Source organism: Nicrophorus vespilloides, unplaced genomic scaffold (assembly GCF_001412225.1).
Source record: "Nicrophorus vespilloides isolate i.1.1-1 unplaced genomic scaffold, Nicve_v1.0, whole genome shotgun sequence".
NCBI classification, from domain to species: domain Eukaryota; kingdom Metazoa; phylum Arthropoda; class Insecta; order Coleoptera; family Silphidae; genus Nicrophorus; species Nicrophorus vespilloides.
In genome coordinates, this window is record NW_017099532.1 from 40,921 (window position 1) to 60,816 (window position 19,896).

The 19,896-nt window shown below is 32.3% G+C and overlaps 2 protein-coding genes across 3 annotated transcripts in view; both read left to right on the forward strand.

Moving 5' to 3' along the window:
- The window catches only part of LOC108564682 (facilitated trehalose transporter Tret1-like), a 31,590-nt gene extending 29,553 nt beyond the window's left edge, over positions 1–2,037 (forward strand). For both annotated transcript variants that reach the window (XM_017923769.1, XM_017923770.1), the window contains exon 3: positions 12–2,037. In XM_017923769.1, the coding sequence (XP_017779258.1) occupies positions 12–1,411 (1,400 nt within the window). In that variant the 3' untranslated portion in view covers positions 1,412–2,037. The remainder of the gene's footprint in view (positions 1–11) is intronic.
- A 5,176-nt stretch (positions 2,038–7,213) lies between these two features.
- LOC108564679 (facilitated trehalose transporter Tret1-like) lies at positions 7,214–13,000 on the forward strand. Its single transcript, XM_017923767.1, has 3 exons — positions 7,214–7,477; positions 11,546–11,866; positions 11,918–13,000. Exons 1-3 carry the CDS (start codon positions 7,420–7,422, stop codon positions 12,952–12,954), a joined length of 1,416 nt encoding a protein of 471 aa, XP_017779256.1. The 5' UTR covers positions 7,214–7,419; the 3' UTR covers positions 12,955–13,000.
- The last annotated feature ends 6,896 nt before the right edge of the window (positions 13,001–19,896 follow it).

The following is a 19,896-nucleotide window of genomic DNA, read 5'->3' on the forward strand; positions in this document are numbered from 1 at the left end:
TTGGTTTTCAGCGACGGTGAGCGCCATCTCGGATGGAATGAGCTATGGCTGGGCTTCCCCCGTCATTCCGATCCTTCAACAGGAGGATAGTCCGGTGAAGATTCAGGAATCGGACATCGTGTGGTTGGAGTCGATATACATGATCGCAGGAATAATCGGGCTTCCTATAACTATTTACACGGTGGATAAGTTTGGAAGGAAGAAGTCCATCATCCTGGCCGCCATCACGAATTTGGCGCATTGGGTCCTCCTGTCCGTATCAACGAACATTGCGATGGTGTACGTGGCGCGAGCCTTGACTGGAATCGCAGGAGACGTTGCCTTCGTCTCGGCCCCGATGTTCATAGCCGAAATAGCCGATCAGAAGATTAGAGGATTCTTGGCCTCAATCATCTACATCATGATGCTCGTCGGTATCATGGTGGTATACTCTGTGGCGCCTTTCGTCTCGTTACCAGTGTCTTCGGCAGTGGGAGCGCTGTTCCTGCTTCTGCAGCTAGCCACGTTCCCGTTCATTCCAGAGAGTCCGTATTTCCTGCTGCTGAAAGGCAAAGAGGAAAAGGCCAAAAAATCTCTGCAATTCTTCAGGGCCACTGATGATGTCGAAAAGGAACTGCAAGAAATCAAATCCGCTGTGGCCAGACAGGATTTGGAAAAAGGACGGCCACAGGATTTGATTATGGTGAAGAGCAACCGTAAAGCTTTGATCATCATGACCGTTCTGAATGCAGCACAACACTTCAGTAGTATTTCCGTGATCCTGATGAACCTGCACACCATCCTCGAAGACGCAGCCGGTATCCTGGACGCTAAAGTCGCAGCTATTATATTCTCTGTGGTGATGATAATCGCAGCGATGGTTGCTTGTGGCTTCCTCGACAAGGCCGGAAGAAAGGTTCTTCTGACTGGTTCGAGCTTATTCACCGGACTCTCTTTAGCTGCTTTGGCCACCTACTTCGCCGTCAAAAACTCCGGCGTCGATGTTACCGCGTACAATTGGGTGCCTATAGCCGCCGTCATGCTGTACGCCGTTTCCTTCAAGTTCGGTTTGGGCCTCGTCCCCATAGTTCTGACGGCCGAGCTCTTCCCCACCAGCGTCAAAGCCATGGGAATGACTGCCTCTGACGCCATGTACGTGATCTTCTCCTGCATTTCCATCTACCTCTACCAATACTTGAGCGACGCCTACGGAATGCACGTGCCCTTCTACATCTTCTCAGCCTCGTGCATCCTCACCGCCGCCTTCGCCATGTTCTACATCCCCGAAACAAAGGGAAAGACTTTGGAGGAGATCCAATTCATCCTCAAGGGACAAACATTCGGAGACGACGCTCCTCAGAAGGAGCTCAACAACGGAACGCCTCCGGATGTCCGCCCCAAGACGCCCGTCGAGGATACGAGCAAGCTATAAACAAGAAGACGCCCATCTATTTACACTTAGTTCAAAAATGGATTATCTCCGCAGTCGTGGTGATATCCGAAGCGCATATGTTTTTTAGTTTTCTTTTATTTTCATTCTTTCATTTTTTTTTCTCATTTTGAGGTCAAATTGATTGATACCAATTAATTGGTGAAGCGGGCGCAAGCAGCGCGTGTCATCAAACTTTCCCAAACGCATCTTGAAACACGCAACCACATAAAAAAATAATGATGCACAAAATGCGAAACGAAATCGTTTCTTTTTTATATATATATAAATAAATAAATCAAAGTGCTTTACTATTACTAGTTACGAGAGGTAACAAATAAAAAAAAGTATATAAATATATATATATAAATAAATCAACGGATACAATGTGTGATATTCTTTAAATATTTACAATCGTTTACACTCACTTAGATTTAGAAATATTAAGGACTTTTAGACGACGAGGACGGGGCAAAATTAATTAAAAGTCTCGTTCTTATTTTTAAACAAACAAACTAAATTAACTTAAACATATTGCGTGTCTGTGCCAAGAGGTTGCTTGATCCAAATCTCGAACTGTCATCCATTTGTTTTCTAGAAAAGCTTCAAAATGTAGATAATAGTTAAACTTAGTTAATCAACAAACAAAAAAATACTAGCCAAATTAACTAAGCAACGTTAACCTCTCCGGCACAGATATTTCTATAGGATTAGATTTTATTTTATTTCTACTTAAACTTAAACAAATTCTCTGCGCCTTAAGTATTATAAATTAACTATAATTAATTAATGATGATGTTGATGATGATAATAATGGTGTATGTGCGTGTATATTTATACATTATATTTATAGATCGTTGTTATTACTTATTGTAATATTGTTATAATGATGATGTAAGTTTTATTTTAATTTTTGTTTTTTTTTTGTTTTGCGAAAAATCAAACTCGAGTCTAGATCTTAACTTGTAATGTTAATTTTTCTTTGTATTCGTAAATTATTGGACGGACGAAAGCGGAATTCTAAAGACAACAATAAACAATTCTTAATATCATGTGAAATACAAACACATCGTTTTTATTATTTCTAGAATATATTTTAATACGAGAAGACTTGTTGATACTCTGTAATGTTATTATATAAATATAAAACGAATGAAGAAAATTTGTCTGTGTTTTTTTTAAACTTATTTCCCAATTTTCATTTGGCTTTGTTGTAATTGATGTTATTATCTCGAGTAATTTAAAAGTGAATATAATACAGTATGTTGCCTATAACAACTTTTTTTATGATATTAAGACAATTAATGTTTGAAAAATGTAATTTATTACTTAAGAGACACCAGCTAAATGTATTCCATAGGAAGGAAAAGAATATGAAATAATTTCATTGGAATAGGAAGTAGGGGTGGACCGTTTATCTGTGTGCTCTGAAATAACATTATTTGGTACCTTGTCAGGGTCGTGGGCCCTTCTAAAAGGAAAGAAGAAAAAAGGTAGTGAGACGTCGATTCGAAAATCCATTCATAACAAAAAAATCTAGAAATCCATAATCCTAATATTACTTAAGGGCCTTATACTAATAGTATTTGATTCGATCCCAGTCCTGGATTGAAGTCCATAAAAACTATGCCTGAATCCTTCACTGACAGGAAGCAATCAGAAAAAGTGTATATAATAAGTTGCCTATGTAGAAACTGTTGAAAATAATTTTCAAATATTTGTAATATAAAGACACTGAAGCAATAGTCTTCTGCATCAGAATATCCAATATGAATGTTAATAAAAAATAATTCATATCGGAAATAGGGATATAATTACTAAAAAATGTACTGAAACTTCGAAAGTTGAACGTAATCCGTTTGAAGCGCAATGTAAGTACACATGAACTTAAAGAATTTTATAATGATAACAACATTTATTGCAACAGCAATAAAATTACATAAAATAAATATAATAAATACATAAAATCCGTAGTACTGTTGTTACTGTATATGAAAGATGTGGAGATAATAAAGTAACTCAAGTTTTTCCATCGTAAATCCCATATAATCTTTTCGTGATCATAGTTTATAGATAATTTACTTTTAATTTTCTATAATCATTCGTCATATTGACTCTAGTAGATCAAATAAGAAATTTAAATACTTTTTGCAATTAAAAAAATGTTTTGTTTTCCGTCTCAACGTTGTGTTATCTAATTTTTTTTTGATAAATGAGTTTAATAATTTATCTATTTAATAATTTCAATTATATTTTTGCAATTTACTTTACTAATTATTTATGCAATCGATTTGAAAATGTATGTATAATAAGTTGCCTATCAGGAATATAGATTTATGGACTATCTATTATTTACATAAACATATTATTGATACCGTATATTTTTCTAATGACTTGACAAATTGACAGATCCAACTTTAGCCTGAAAAATATTTCGGTTATTACAAAATTGTATAATAAATTGTGTAATTTTATTGTAACATGAAATAACTTGAATCTTCCTATATAATAAGTTACCTTAGGTTCCATTAAATAAAGTAAAACGTGTTTAGAAAAACAACTAAAAATGTAATATGAAAAGTGAGTATAATAAGTTGCCTATAGAAAAAATAGAATTTCTCCAACTTCACCTAATTATCTACAATTATCTAAAAAAAATACTTGTCACGAATACCTACGAGAAAATAAATATAATTTAAATACAGTTTTTTCAATATTTATTGTTTTTGGAAAAATTTAAATTTAAATTTTTTTAGTACACAATTTAATTACAAAACTTTCAAATCCATTCAAATGGATGGATGGATTTTTTTTTCTTAATAACTCAAAAATTATAAAAATATAATATTTGATTATTGCGCAAGAAGTTCTCCACCGTTATGCAATTTATTGTGTACGTAATGTTTAACTATGTAACCGAGAAATGATGATATCACATTTTGTTGAAGTACTCAAACAACCTACTCAAATTAAAGATGAAAGTCTCTGCTTTTCAACTGTCATGTTTATGTTTACATCGGTTTGTCAGCTACGAGTTGTCAAAAATGTCAGTGCTGAAAATGCACCGTTTTCACGTTTTATTTAATTACACGCAAGCGAATTATATGATTGAACAAAAATCGTAAAATTTTGATTTATATAGATCCTGATAATTACTGAAATTTTGATAAAAACGCGAATTAATAAACATTTTTATTTTCCATTAATAACTCGAAAAGTAAGGCACATTTTTCTTAATAACTCATAAGTTATAATTTTGTATAACTTAATGTTTTATCAAATTACTGTTATTGCACATGCTAATTAGTTTAACTTAGTTGCAGTCAACTTATAAATAAATGTTTCATATTTCCAATGAGTCTACTGGCATGTTTGTCTTGTCTTCACGAGAAAAAATGTTAAAATGCATCATCTTCACGTTTAATTTAAAATAATTACAGAATAACCATGCAAGCGAATTACATAGTTCATTAAAAATTAATTAAAAAAAATTCAATGTTTTATATTGTTTATTTCTATAGCTTTATAGTAAATCGATAGTAATTTCAATAAACTGTGAAGAAATTTGTATTAAAAATAAAAAATATTATATTTAATTCTTAATACTGTGCATTGCATTGCATTGGTATCATATTTGTTTTTATTTTAAGTTCCTATAGTTTATTATGTAACAAAATAATATTAATATTTTTTTGGCCAGACATCAATACAAAAAAAAGTACATTCTGTAAATAAATAAAAGATAATAATGAAAACTAAATAATATTAACAACTCTCAAAATAAATAAATTCTAACTTTAATTTAAAAAAAATATAATAATAGGCTGGCCAAAGCGCTATCGATTGAGGTCTTTCCGCCCGGGAACATAATTTAATTGTGGAACAATAATAGTATATACATATGAAAACTAGAAGAATGAGGGAAAACAGCGGAATAGGAACAAGAGGGTATCAATCGAGGACATTAGGCATTGGAATAGGGATAATGTGGGATATTTATATTTGGGATGGATATTTGGGTTTCGAGGGGCGCAGAATTTAGAGAGGGAGACGATGTTGGACTGTTTGGATTTAAATTTCAAGGAAAGGGAAAGGTATCGGTCGAGGTGATCATTAGTAGGATTGTGTAGAGGATTATTATTAGGATGTCGTATTTTGGTGAGGATACGAAGGGCGGAACGTTAGAATACGGACAGGTTTTTTAGGACAGGATTTCGACATTGGGAAACCTTTGTCAAGGATAGGACTGCACATTGATTTGTATATGAATGTTTGGCACTTTATGGATATATCGGAGTTACGGAAGGTTAAGGATTTAATTTTGGATTTGAGTTGTTTGGAATGGGAATTGCGATTGAGTTTAGGATCAATAAGGATTCCAAGGTATTTAGCAAGTGGTGATGAATGATTATTTAACGTAACATGGGGAGACGATGGGGATATGCGATGTTAGGGAATAATGAGTTTGGTCTTTGATGGGTTAATTTTGAGGCGCCATTTTTTAAACCATAAAATAGTTGAGGATAGAATGTTTTGAAGGTTAAGAATAGAGGATTGAAGGGAAGAGGCGTTGGAAATCAATGTAGTGTCATCAGCGTATTGGAGAACATAGAGGTTGGGATCGAAGATATTAGGATCGGGGCTATACCTAGAGGGGAGCCTTGCGGGACACCCTGAAGCGGGGGAAAGGGGAACGATTATTAAGGAAGTTTTTGATGATGCTGATGAGGTAAGGCCAGACGGAGTCTATATAAGAAATTATAGTGAATAAAATAAATTTGTAAAAAAATAAAACATGTTTTTTCTAGTTAACCAATTAAACTTATGTGACCAAATAGGTTTAGACTTTAGCCAATTATTATTAAAAATATTATAAATAATCTTTTTTTTATTGCATTTTCCTAGTTTGTACTTGGTTGTACTCTACCGCTTTCAAATATGACCTTCAGCCATAACTTATAGATTAAAAATAATACTTCTAATTCTTAGTATTATAAAATTTGTCCCTCAACTACAGTGAATCTATGATGTACAGATTAATTGAAACAAGACAAAAAGTTTAGGAAAACATTTTTATTTGTCAGTGTTTTTAAAAATTAGAACTAATACTTTATATGACCTCATTTGGCATCAAACAAAGATTTTACCATTCTTGGTGTCGATTTAATGAAATTGTTTCCAAAGTTAAAAATGCAAAAAAAAACTTTTGTTTCAATTAATTTGTTCGATACTTTAAGTTTTAGGCAACCGACTTTGCAGCGCTCCTTTAATACATTTCAACGATTACAAGTTGCGTGTAATGTATGTATATGGATCAGACAATAACGATTTTAAATGCGGTGTTGCTCTTTTTTATTCGCCGCTTTCAAAAGATGATCATCAACACGAGCAGAATTAAAGTTCTCTCATTGTGCAACTAAAATGTGTCTATATTTCGTTGCTGTGCAGAGAGTTGTAAAACGTTAATTACATACGAGATAGACGTCTAATCTGAAACTTTGGCTCCGAATAATAATCGCTCGGATTACGCTCCACGTTTTAATGCTACTTTAGGCGCACATCACCGCGAAACCATCTTTGTGTTTGTTGTAGGTATGTTTTGTTGCGTTTTGTTTTTTAACGTAGGTAAAAATCTATGTAAACTCTGAGCGAGATTAAGAGAGTAGAGAAGGCGCGAGCAAACATTGACGATGGACTTTTCTATCCCGGAGTCTGGATACTTGCACGCATACAGAAAAAAAAGCAGCGTACAAAAAGTTTCAAAAAAGAGCCTTGAAAAGAAGTAACACATATACTGAACATACTCGCACACATACGCGAACACTTAAATACGTATACACGCATACAGTCAGGACATTCGGCGCGGCTGATCCGTTTCAGCTTGCCTCGAATGAAAAAGCGGGCGTCTTTAGTAGTAGCACCACAACTTCGACTCTGGATTGGTTCGACTACTCGAGTTATGGATCAAACTATTTTCATCTGAGCCGTTTTTTTAATACAAGATTTGAACTATGCAGGATCAAGTTTATAATTTCGCCTGGACCACCCAGATAATAGCGGCGTTCGCAGGTTTGTTTATTTTTTTTTAAATTGTTATAAATTCTTCATTACAGTTAAATAAGCATTAATTATTTAATCAGCCTACTTACATAATTACGAAGAAGGCAATGCGCTCGGCTTTTATTTACCCACTTGACGCGATAATCGGCTTGCTCGAATTCCCATCTGGGAAATGTAAAAAGGCAACAGTTTTAATTCAGTTTCTCCCTTCGGTTGCTCTCTCCGAGACAAACTTGAATTGAGGAAGAATTGTTTTTTTGCGTAATCGTCGAGTCAAAACATTTATTCATTTGAATTCTGGCATCTAAATAAAAATTGCGTTTTTTTTTTATTGCTTTACGTAATCTCGAGTTACAATGTATGCGGGCGTGAAATTTGCGGATAATCAAGAAATCACCGTAGCAACGAGAACGATCGTAGTCAAAATAATAGCACGCGCCATTACTTAACTTAATTGCTTGTTTTGTTTCTTCGATGACGATTAATTCTGGCAATTAGTTTTGATTTTGCTAATATCAATTTATCGACGACGTCGTCGTTCTTATCTGAGAATCATTTGACCCCAGACGCGTGAAGAAAACAGACAAAAATTCTTCTCTTAACTGACGCAATTTTCTGTACAATCATTCAAGTGCGTTTTGTTTTTGTACTTGTTTGCAAAATTTGCAATTATGTTACATTCCAGTATAATGATGAAATTGATTCATTGATTTCTTGATAAAGAAACGCACATACAGATAATCATAATAAATCTGAAAGTTCTTGCTCATTAAAAATAATAAAGAAACTGAAGACAAAAATTAATAACGAAAAAATCACTGACCAAGCAATAGAAGTAATTAAATACATTAAGTGATTTGTTTATAAACAAACGATTATCCATAATATTACTATAAATCAGAAAATTAAAAAATATTATTTATCAAAGAAAGAATAAATTTGAATTTATTTCGAAGTATTGACATTTATAATACAAAATTTAGAAAAAGGAATTAAATGTAATAACTCTTACCAGTGGCGTAGCAAAAAGCACATGACTATAAATAAAATCGCGGGAAATTTAAATCTCATTCATTTACATATTTTTAACGGGAGGTCCGCTACTACCTAGGAAAAAACATGTGAAGATAATACACCTCAAGTATGATTTACAAACCAAACAAGATACATATTTTTATTGGTTCTATTAGTTTGGACTAAACGATTAAAGTTTATCTGTATTTTATAATGTTTTTTCCTAATAGTAAGTAAATAAACTAAATTGTATAGCATATATAAAATAATTAAAATCAAAAATAGATTATTAAAAATAGAAATAATTAAGTAAATTATAATCAACGTAAATGAAAATTAACTTACTTGTTTCATTTATTATTTACCTAAATAGGAGCATTCTGGATAGGAGAGGCAGATAATTATGTTTTATAAATAATTAATTGAAAATTGTTTACAAAATAACATTATTTTAAGTCTTATTAATAATAATAATTTATTGGCCAAACATCAATACATAAGAAGAAGAAAAAAAAGTACAATTTATACATTAATAAATTTTAACATACAAAGGGCTAACGACCGAGGTCTTTCCGCCAATATGTCTTATTATGTAGGGAATTTAAATTTTGTAAAGATTGTAAAAAACGCAAAGAATTTTTTTATAAATTCACTGGGAGTTCCAATCGGGACTTTTCTATATAACGCGATATGACTATAACTAGGTTCGAGGGCAATTTGTATTAGAATTCAAGTCAATTATTCATGACATTGACTGACATTTCTAAAAATAAACATTAAAAAATAAAGACATATATAAATATTAGCACACATAAAACTAATCATTCTAAGTAAACAATAAGAAAAGAAACAAACATCTTTAGACGCAGATTAACGCATAAAAGTTTTAATGATGACATTGATTCATTGATTAATTGATTTCTCGACAAACAAACTCATAACAAGCTTCTCAGTTATACAAGAAATAACCGAATAAGAATTACATATTTATTAAAAAAAGTGAAATAAAAACACAGATGAATAACAAAATAAAGATAAGAAATAACTCTTATAAAATGGAAGGAAGGAATTAGTATAATGAAGTTCTTTTAGGAAGAAGTATAATGTTTCTTATGAAATATTCAGTTAATAAAAAATAACGAAATTTTAATATATAATCATATTTTTACCAGAAAGTAATATGAGACAACATAATTTTTCAGAGATACAAGCCTGGGAATAGTAACAGAATAACCTGTAAATAAATACCCTTTCTATATAGGTTAATTTAAGAAATAAATGCAATTGTTTTCCAAAGTATCAGTTTTTATTGCGTATTTTGTGTACAGTCATTTTACTTTTACTGTTGTTTTTCTACGAATTTTGCTTATTATTAACCCTTTGCGGACGAAGATTTGTCAACGTTTGCATTTTCAACTGATTTTAGTAAAAATTCTGTGTATTATTATGTTGTGGCGTATTTTTGTAACACAAGTGCCGCTTTTACTGAAATAAAGTAAAAGCTATTACGGTTTCATCTGAACGAAACCAGATATTCGATTGCAGCGCCACTACATTTGCCCTAGATGAAATTTAAAGGTAAGCGAAGTCTCCTGCGTACATAGAGGGCGAATATATCCGCCCATCATGAATTATTTTTTTTAAACTGCGTCTTTAATTAATATAAGTTATAAAATAATTTCTTAGATTAATCTCCCAATTATGCTAAAATCTACTAGTAATTAAAATACAAACAGTAAAATAAAATACAAACAATACAAGGTGTAAACTTGTAAACCGCCGTTTCTCAAACTTTTAGCTAAGAGTATTTCATCACTTTTTCGCTTTGACATGAGATGACAGCTATCATTTTGTGAACAATTAAAATTTTAAAGACACTCATTTTGGGTCGTCACTGAGTCACTACTATTGCCATTGTGTATATTTAATTAAATCTATGTAATAAATTCAATAATATATTGGATTGTCCGGAAAGTTTGTTCCAATAAACAATAGACTTTTGTATATATACTTTATAAAAAAGTTTGGTTCGGATCATATTAATTTTGTCAGTTACCCAGTACCCTCTTGATGCTTTAAGGAAACAAAGTGCAATTTATGCTTTAAATATAATAGAGTGCGCTGGATAAATAGTATGGTTATTAGATATGCTAACATGGGTGGCGAGGGGGATAATTTTTAAATTTATAAAAATTAAATAAGTTTCAAAATATAAAGTTTAAAAATATACATATATTAAATAATGTACAAATATTTATGACAAAAATAAAAACAAACATCTGTTTACGATATTTTATTAATAGATATAATTATTTTAATATTCAAACATCATAATTGATAAATGTACGATATTTAATTGCTATAATTTCAAGTTTTTTTTGTCTTTATACACGATCTACAGTCTCATCATTAAAATTTAGGACACATGTGTTTTTCATTAAGTTTTCATAAAACTATTTACATGATAATTATTGTATATTGCTCAACTTAGTTGGTTTATATGCACAGTATTTTCATGTCTATCCTCCAGTTAGATCATTTTTAAGCTGTAATCGTGTTAAAACAAATATTTTGAAGAATTCGTTAATATATAAAGTATACCTACTTTAGTAAGATTAATAGCAATTAAATCGTAATTGGATATTATTGAAGGTTATTTTTTTTATAGAAAAGAGCAATATGAATATTATCTGGAAGATAAATTACCTTTTCTTTAGATAATAGTTGTTTCTTAATATTATTACTATATGAATTTTCTTTGGAGACATCTGCATTTTAAATTAATTGTTTTATTGATTTTATTCTCTAAATTTTCTGAAATATTACATTCTTTATCACAATTTATTTATCAATGATCTCGTTGTAAACTGGGAGATTGCAGAAAAGAAAACAGAGAAAGAGAGAAATGGACTATGTAATTCTTAGTTTGACTTTCGATTTCCTAAATCGAGTTACTTTATTCGAGTTTCACTTTGATCGAACATCAAACAGTTCGAGGGTCCACTGTATTAGCATAAGTTGTCGTGTATTTGGGCTGATCTATATTTTCTTTGACTTCTTTAGCGACGATAAATTCCGTTTCGGATGGGATCCACTACGGCTGGGCATCGCCTGTCATCCCGATATTAACATCCGGGGATTCCCCCATTTCCATAACGGAAACGGACGTGCAATGGCTGGAACTGCTGTACATGATCGGCGGAATCGCGGGTTTGCCTTTAACGATGTTTGCGGTCGACAAATTCGGAAGGAAAAAATCCATCCTCCTCGCTTCAGCTAACAATCTGCTTTCCTGGATTCTCATAGCCGTCGCCAACAATGTGACCACCTTACACGTGGCCAGATTCCTTTCTGGTCTTGGAGCGGACGTAGCTTTCGTTGCCAGTACGTATTTACCATCAATTGAAATCTTGAATTTAACACTTGCATTTGTAGTTCCCATGTACATAGCTGAGATTGCGGATCAAAAAATTCGAGGACTTCTTGTGGCTTTCATCTATATCATGTTACTAATTGGAATTGTTATCTGCTATTCGGTGGCTCCTTTCGTCTCGATCCTTGCGTCGTCTTCAGTGGGCGCTGCGTTCGTTATTGCTCAATTGATAACTTTACCTTTCATGCCGGAGACGCCCTACTACAACTTGCTGAAAGGCAAAGAGGAAGCGGCTGAAAAGTCGCTGAAATGGCTGCGAAGGCGAAGCGACGTTAAAGAAGAACTGGAGGAGATCAAAGCCGCCGTGGCGAGACAATCGTCGGAGCGGGGGAAGTTCAAAGACATCTTCATAGTGCCCAGTAATCGCAAAGCTCTTATTATCATGACCGTGCTGAATGCATCACAGCATCTCAGCAGTATAAGTGTTATGCTGATGAACCTGCACACCATTCTCGAAGATGCCGAAGGAATCATAGAGAAGAACACCTCAGCCATAATTTTCGCAGTTATCATGCTCATAGCTACTGTTTGCGCGGCAGGAATTGTGGATAAATGCGGAAGGAAACTACTATTAGTCTCCTCCAGTCTTATTTCCTCCGTAGCTTTGGGATCTCTAGCAGTTTACTTAACGTACAAGCATTTTGGCTACGACGTTCTTCCGTACAATTGGGTTCCCATTGCTGCAGTCTTCATTTACGCAGCTTCCTTCAGGATGGGTTTAGGATCCGTGCCGATCGTCCTCACCGGAGAACTCTTCCCCACGAGTGTCAAAGCTAAAGGCATGACTCTCTCCGATTTCACATACGTCTTCTTCGGAACTATCACCATCTACCTCTTCCAAATTTTGGAAAAGAGCATCGGCATCTACGTAGCCTTCTACATTTTCAGTATTTCCTGCATCCTTGCTGCCCTTTTCACAGTCTTCTTCGTCCCAGAAACCAAAGGAAAAACGCTAGAACAAATCCAGTTAATCCTCAAGGGACAACCGGATGTAGTTGACCAAAATGTTACCAATCCGCAAAATATTACACATATTTAAAATAAATCCAGTTTTATCCCATTCACCTTCATTTAAATTTCGTAGAAATAAAATTAAATAATTGTTATATTAACAAATAAAAATTGATATAAAATTGATTAAATTATATTCTCAATCTGATATTAAATTTTCATTAAAAAAATCAACAATTGTTGAATTAACAGAAACTAAATTAAAATTGAATTCTATATTTGTGTGTTATACTCTAATCCAGTGATTCTCAAAGTGTAGTACGCGTGGCACGAGGTACAGTTAATTTTGCAAATATGCAAATCCCCCACATATGTATGAATAATATTAACAATTAATAATAGAAAACGGGCATAAAGACCTATGGTCAATAGCCATTTGAAGCAGTTGCTTTTTTGATTTATGATATTTATATTATTGTATTGATTTTTTTTTATTTTGTAATTTTACTGTTTCAATAAATATTATTATTATTAATAGACAACAAATATTTAAAATAAAGATGTAATTAGAGATTTTGAGAATTTAAAATTGAACAGGAAAAAAATATTTTCTTCATTTTAATTTTTCTTTCCGTGTTGAAAAACCAAAGTAGATAGTCCATAAGTCAGAAGAATTAGTTTTAAATTTTTAGTTTTTCATTCAAAATTATGGATCGCTGGTTGAATTAAATTTTGCCATTTTTAGATAAACCACAATAAGTATAAAGATAAACCAAACGTAATTATTTAAAACAGTCTTGAATAGTAATGCGGAGTTTGATTCCCAAATGCAATGCAGCGGAGAAGATTGACAAAACTTTAATCAAGTCTGGCAGATGTAACATAACTAACTTTTAACTACGTTCCCCTCTTAAAAAAATACAACAGGAGAAGATATCTTATGTTATGAATATATTTACGTAAGAAAACAAAATTGATTAGAATATGTGTTGAATAAGCACAGATGGAGCAAAAAGTATGGTCGAAATTGATAAAGACTTGTTGCAAGAATTCAGAATATTGCCCCAAATATCATACGCTGTTGCATATACAAAGAGACTTTGGCAACACGTAAGATGCCCGCTGATCTACAGAAAGCTCTGGATTTAAGCGTGAAAATGATATTAAAGGCAATACTTTCAAAGCACGACTTTTTTCGCTAATGTGTGAAGAAATGGGAAGTAGTCATACTCAGCTTCTTTTTCATAAAGAAGTTCGTTGGTTATCTCCAGAGAAAATTCTAAACCGATTATTTTAATTTAGACATGAACTTCAAATTTTTCTTAATGGTTGATTTGAACTGAGAAACTGTTTACATGATTGGAAATGGCTCTTTAAATTGGCATACATAGCAGGTATATGCTATGTTTTAAATTATCTCAAATTATCCTTGCAATGCCAAGAAATTAAATTTTGTGGCAAAAGAGAGAGTATAACAAGTTTGGCTGCTAAAATTGATCCTGATATTCTGAAATGTATAATACCGCATTTAGAGAATTTACAATTGGACGTTCAAAGTGAAAGTCCTGAAATACATCTTGTCTTTTCAAAATTCGTATCTGAAGTTGCTTTTTCAGCATTTGTAGACATTAACAATCAGGGAACCAAATTATGATAATTTGTCGTCCAATTTTTTATATTTTATTATGAATAAATTTTATTTTTTATTAATTATTATTTAGTTTATCTACTAAAAGTGTAAAAAATAAATATATTTTGATTATTATTAAAGAATTTGTTTTTTTTTACGAGGGGCTCAGACTCAGTCTTACGAAAATGATAGAAGGGGGTACACAGATTCTCAAACACTGCTTTAATCAATTAAAGACGTGAATTAAGCAAGATCATATTTTTAATAGAATATTCAATTTTATTTTTCTAAGGACGTGTCTTAAAAGTATTCTAATCTCGTATTTTAGTAATATTTTTATCAGTTGCTCGTAGTTTTTGTTCATTTTTGCTTATATTCTGCTTTTTTTGGTCGACCTCGTTTTCTATCCCTCTATGATCACATGCGAGAATATTTTTTGGATATAAATAGCGAATTCGCTAGACCTCCAGCATTCAGTTGATCGCTACACACTAAATCAGCGTTTGTTCTGTTAAATTTGTATTGGGTCGCAAAATGATAGCTGTTACCTTGCTGTGAATGAGTTAGAAAAGTGATGTAATAAATATTTTTGTCGCAGCAAAACTACAAACCAAAAATGTTGGTTTTATTATTATATTAAAGTCTATTATGTACTTGAAAAAATTTTCAACAAAAAAACTGTTGAAGTTGCTAAGAAGCTGAAAACGAATAAATGATTTAATGAACTAAATGTATTTGATATAAATAAGAAAACATATATTGCAAGGAAGACAATAATCAAATTGTTTTGTTTGTCGAAACGTTGATGGAACTTGTCAAAGAAAAATTGCTTGTATCCTTTATTTTTTTAGACATCGTACATCGCCCCGATCACCGCTGCTGTTAGTATTTCTATGTGCGTATCCCAAATAATTTTATCGTTCATCGTTATCACCAGATATTTAGTGTGTTCGCTTTATTTTTTTGGCTTATAGATAGTTACCTTTGCTTTCGTTAATCGTCAATAAGTTCTGCACGTACCAATTTATTCAGATCTTCATTCATTTTGGTCTGAAGTTATAATAAGATTGCTTAACTCAGTCAAACAAAGTTTGAAGAATCAGTGATATACAGCGTTGTGTAGGGTGTTCTGTCACCCCCTCAAGAGATACGAACCGATGACGGTGAGGTACACTCAATTGCTGGGAAATGTTTGTTTTTGTAGAAGTCTCCGGCAAGAGACTGTGCATTCAGTTATTATGCAAATTTTGAATGTTAGCTGGCAAGTCACTTTCGGAATAATCCTTTTGTAAAATCCGTGTTCGATTGCAGTTAAGGTGCTGGCTGTCTTAGCCATCCGCAATGGCTTTTCATGAGCACAAAACACTACAAGAAGCCAGTTTTTGCTGGTATTAAATTTGGACCACATCTTGGACATATGATTTATTGTCGTTACCTCGCGGGCACATATAAGTTTTCACAATGGCAGTATGTGTGTTTCTGAGGTTGATTTTCCATATACGATTTGCGGAGTTTTGAAAGTATTCGTCTAATTGTTCACATTTTATGTTTATTTTGCCCCATAGGCAGTGACAGATTAAGCACTTGAGAGGCCCCAGTCACAACTTAATTGTGAGGGTTAAAAATTATTGACCAAATGTATCAGTATCCTTCTTATCACTGACATTCATATTACGCTTCTTATCATTCTTCGTAAGTTGAAACAGATACTCACCAAAACATTCTTCCATAATATTTTCATACATATCACCACTCATCGTATTATCCTTCTTATCACTGACACTCAGTATCATGCTATTTATTAGTATAATCTTTAACATAGTTGGGTTTCTAGTTTTTTGTGAAAACTTACAGCGGTTATCATTAGAGCAAGTACAAACATTGGTCTATATCAGGGATAACTGTATGTTAATAGTAGTTTTTCTTCGATTTTCGCGGCACCCATGTAGAATAGTCACGGCATGGATTCCTGGGATCCGTGCCGTACAATTTGGAACCCCTGAGTTTATTAACAGTTTGTGATCGACCTTTTTAATGACGATAGACGTGTTGGCGGTGATATAGATTATTTACTTTACAAACAAACATGTCAACGAAATTAAACAAATATAAAGTCCACCTGGATGAGGATTGTAGGTTTCTCTATCAAATGATGATAAATCATGAGAAATTTGAATGTATTTTATTTACATATTATTAGTTCGGGGCCTCAACTAATAAATCTTGTGCTTGTGTCCAAATATCTAAGTTGCGTTCCTGCTTCAAGAAATCATATATTTGCGTCCAACTTTCTTTGGGTATATAATATTCCTGGTATCATTATTCTGACAGATGCAGTTTACAGTGAAAATTGCATTTCTCATATCACCGGTCGTAACAGAATTGGACTGCCCGTCGTCCGAGGAGTCTTCATCCATCATTCTCTTAGTATTCTTAACTAGTTCCTGTTATTTTTAGAACAGATTATATTATAAGTTTAAGGCTATGCACCACTCAGAATCAGAGTGACGAACCGAAATTAATTTCGCTTCGGTTTACGGTTTCGTTTCAAGTAAATGTTTTTCGTTCCAATTTCGGTTCGTCTAAAAATTCCGTATCAGTTTCGATTCTGTTACGATTCAACTTCGGTTAAAATTAAAATTAAATTTTGGTTTAATTTTATTTAGCAAATTCCCTTCTTACATCCTTTTTCAATTATAAAATGGAAAATACAAGAGAAATAAAACTAATTCAGGGAATAATTTTAAGAAATTAGTGTTATTTGGTTCTCAAGCAGGATTGCAGTTCGAAATTTAGTACGACCAAGACGAATGAACTGAATTATTCTTGCAAAGTCAGTTCTTTTTTTTAAGTACATTTCAAGATCTAATTTTCAGTCTGTTCTGGTATTGGGCACTAAACTTATGGATTTCACTCTTTACAGTGTTCATGTTAAGGTCGTTGTTTATGGTATCATTCGGCCAGGTACCAGGAGGTTTAACCAGGGTGGGCATGTGGACTGGAAGCGTTGTAAAATATGAATATTGGAATTGCTGGCTATTCTTCATAACTCAATGCCGATGTACGACCACACTGGTTTCAACACTATCTTCTAAATTAAAAGTTTATTCTCTAGGGATAGTTGAGAACTGAAGCCCAGTTGCTTACGTATTGTACATGGTTTACTTGGGAAAAGTTACATGGCTCCTGTCCATACATTGCGTTTCAGACATTCAACAGCGTGTCGATTTTCTCGAATTAATGATTAATATCTTTAGTCGGTTATTTTAAATTATTGATGAATTAATTACAAAAATTTTTGATTCATTTTTCAATTAATCATTAATTTTGTAGTTAAAAGAAATAATTCAATAAATATTCAACTACCATTGTTAGGTAATTTTTATTACTTCAATATCATATAATTAATGTATATATTTTGATGTATATATAATAGCTGAAATATTCATTTTTTCCTCCTCTTTCAACTTCCTTTTATTTTCCATCTGCAATTTGTTCCATTTGTTATTCTATGAATTTATATCAGCTTTAAACTGTTGGTCAATTACCACCAGTTTCTCGTAAAGTTACAGTGCTTCTTTTTGCACAATACCAATGGTATTGCATCAAAAGTTGTTGATTAACTCAACAATTTTTGTTACTCTCATACTGTGTTCCGTCATATAGTTATCAAGCTTGTATAGAATCTCGACAATTTCTCTATCTTTAACCATATCTTTGTCTTCGCTCTGCAGATACCTTCCTAATTCTACGTTTATGGTTATAATATTTTTCTTGATATAATATTTTAATTGATGTTTGTGTTGTGTTTAAAAGAAATGTTTGTGTTAAACTTCCGTACAATTGGGTTCACATTGCTGCAGTCTTCATTTACGCAGCTTCCTTCAGTCCTTCCTAAGCCCATCCTCGACATTCACCTTCTTCATCAGCATCTCCTTCATCCTCGCTTCGATAGTTTTCATACACTTTATGTTGGTCTCCTTGAAGTGGGCATTATCTGTGTGGCTTGGAGAGAAGATTTTCATCCGAAGTCGGTTGAATTCGTAACTATTCGGAAATGTTATATATTAAGATAGTTTGTAATCTACATTTCAATAAAATTTTCAGAACAAAACCTGTCTTTCAATTTTCCAAAGTTCACGGAAAATTTGCTGGAAGTAGTAGAGGTTGAACAAATTGATAGTGTTGATTATAGTAACAGCATTATTAGGGATAATTTTCATAATTTAAATCACTCGTATTGTAAAACAGAAGTTGAGCCCAAAGAAATTATAATTGTTGATAGTGATAGAGTTGTCGATAACTATCTTATTAATTTAGAACACTCTTATTGTGAACCAGTAGGGGTTGTATCTGAAGATATGAGTATTGTTGTCAACAGTGAGATAGCTATTGATAACAGTCGTATTACTTCAGATGACTTCAACTGCAAAACAGCAGAAGTGATGATAAAAATAATGGTGATTTAAAAATTTAAAAAAATAAACAAATAATATCTTCTAGAATAAGAAGGCAATTGCAAAGAAAAGTTTGTTATTTAAGAAATTTAAATAAAAAACTTAAAAGAGAATGTAAAGCATTTCAAGAATTTAAAAAATCGCACATCGATGTTCAAAATTTTATTAGATCTCTAATTTCCAATATTAACAAGAAATAAAAGGGAGAATCTTATACTTACAATAATAAGAAATTTGCCCTCAATATATTTAAGCAAAGTAAGAAATGCTATACCTTCTTATCAAATATTTTGAAGTTACTATCAGAATGAAAACTTACGAGATTTGATAGTAAAATTAGAATCGATCCTGGATTAAATGATAATATTTTCAGTACACTGAAATAGCACATTTCTGAAAACAATGAAATTGATATAGACTAGTTAAATTAATTTTTGATGAAATGGCAATTACTCCTCATTTGGACCATCAGTTTAAAAGAGGTACGGTTATAGGATTAGAATCGCGGATCATGCTCAAGTACAGGAAGTGGAAATTTCCTGTAAGTTATAGTTTTGTTCAACTTGGCACAGTACGTTTCAGCCATAGTACGTTTCATCAAAGATATTGTAAGAAGGTTTGCAAATATAGAATACACTTGGTTCTCTTTTTATGCGGTAGATACGTACCACAGGAAAACGCATAAAAATAAATCGCACAAAAAGGACTAGACACACGTATAAAAATAAAGGTACGTTCCATATTTTTTTAAAACCGCATAAAACTAAATCAATCAGTTACAATATACCGAAAATCGCATAAAAAATCGCATTAAATTTCAGAAAAATAATTAGTCTTACTATATTCTTTCGGAAATGTTTTTCATAATTTTATAAAAACGTTAACAATCATAGACAAGTTTATTAAATTTTAGAAAAATATAATCTTAACATATTCCTTCTAA

Excerpts from the sequence above, each read along its gene's own strand:
- LOC108564679 (XM_017923767.1), top strand. The coding sequence starts at position 7,420 with ATGCAGGATCAAGTTTATAATTTCGCCTGGACCACCCAGATAATAGCG. Across the intron at positions 7,478-11,545 it reads GATAATAGCGGCGTTCGCAG|CGACGATAAATTCCGTTTCG; the intron begins GTTTGTTTATTT and ends TGACTTCTTTAG. Across the intron at positions 11,867-11,917 it reads GGACGTAGCTTTCGTTGCCA|TTCCCATGTACATAGCTGAG; the intron begins GTACGTATTTAC and ends TTGCATTTGTAG.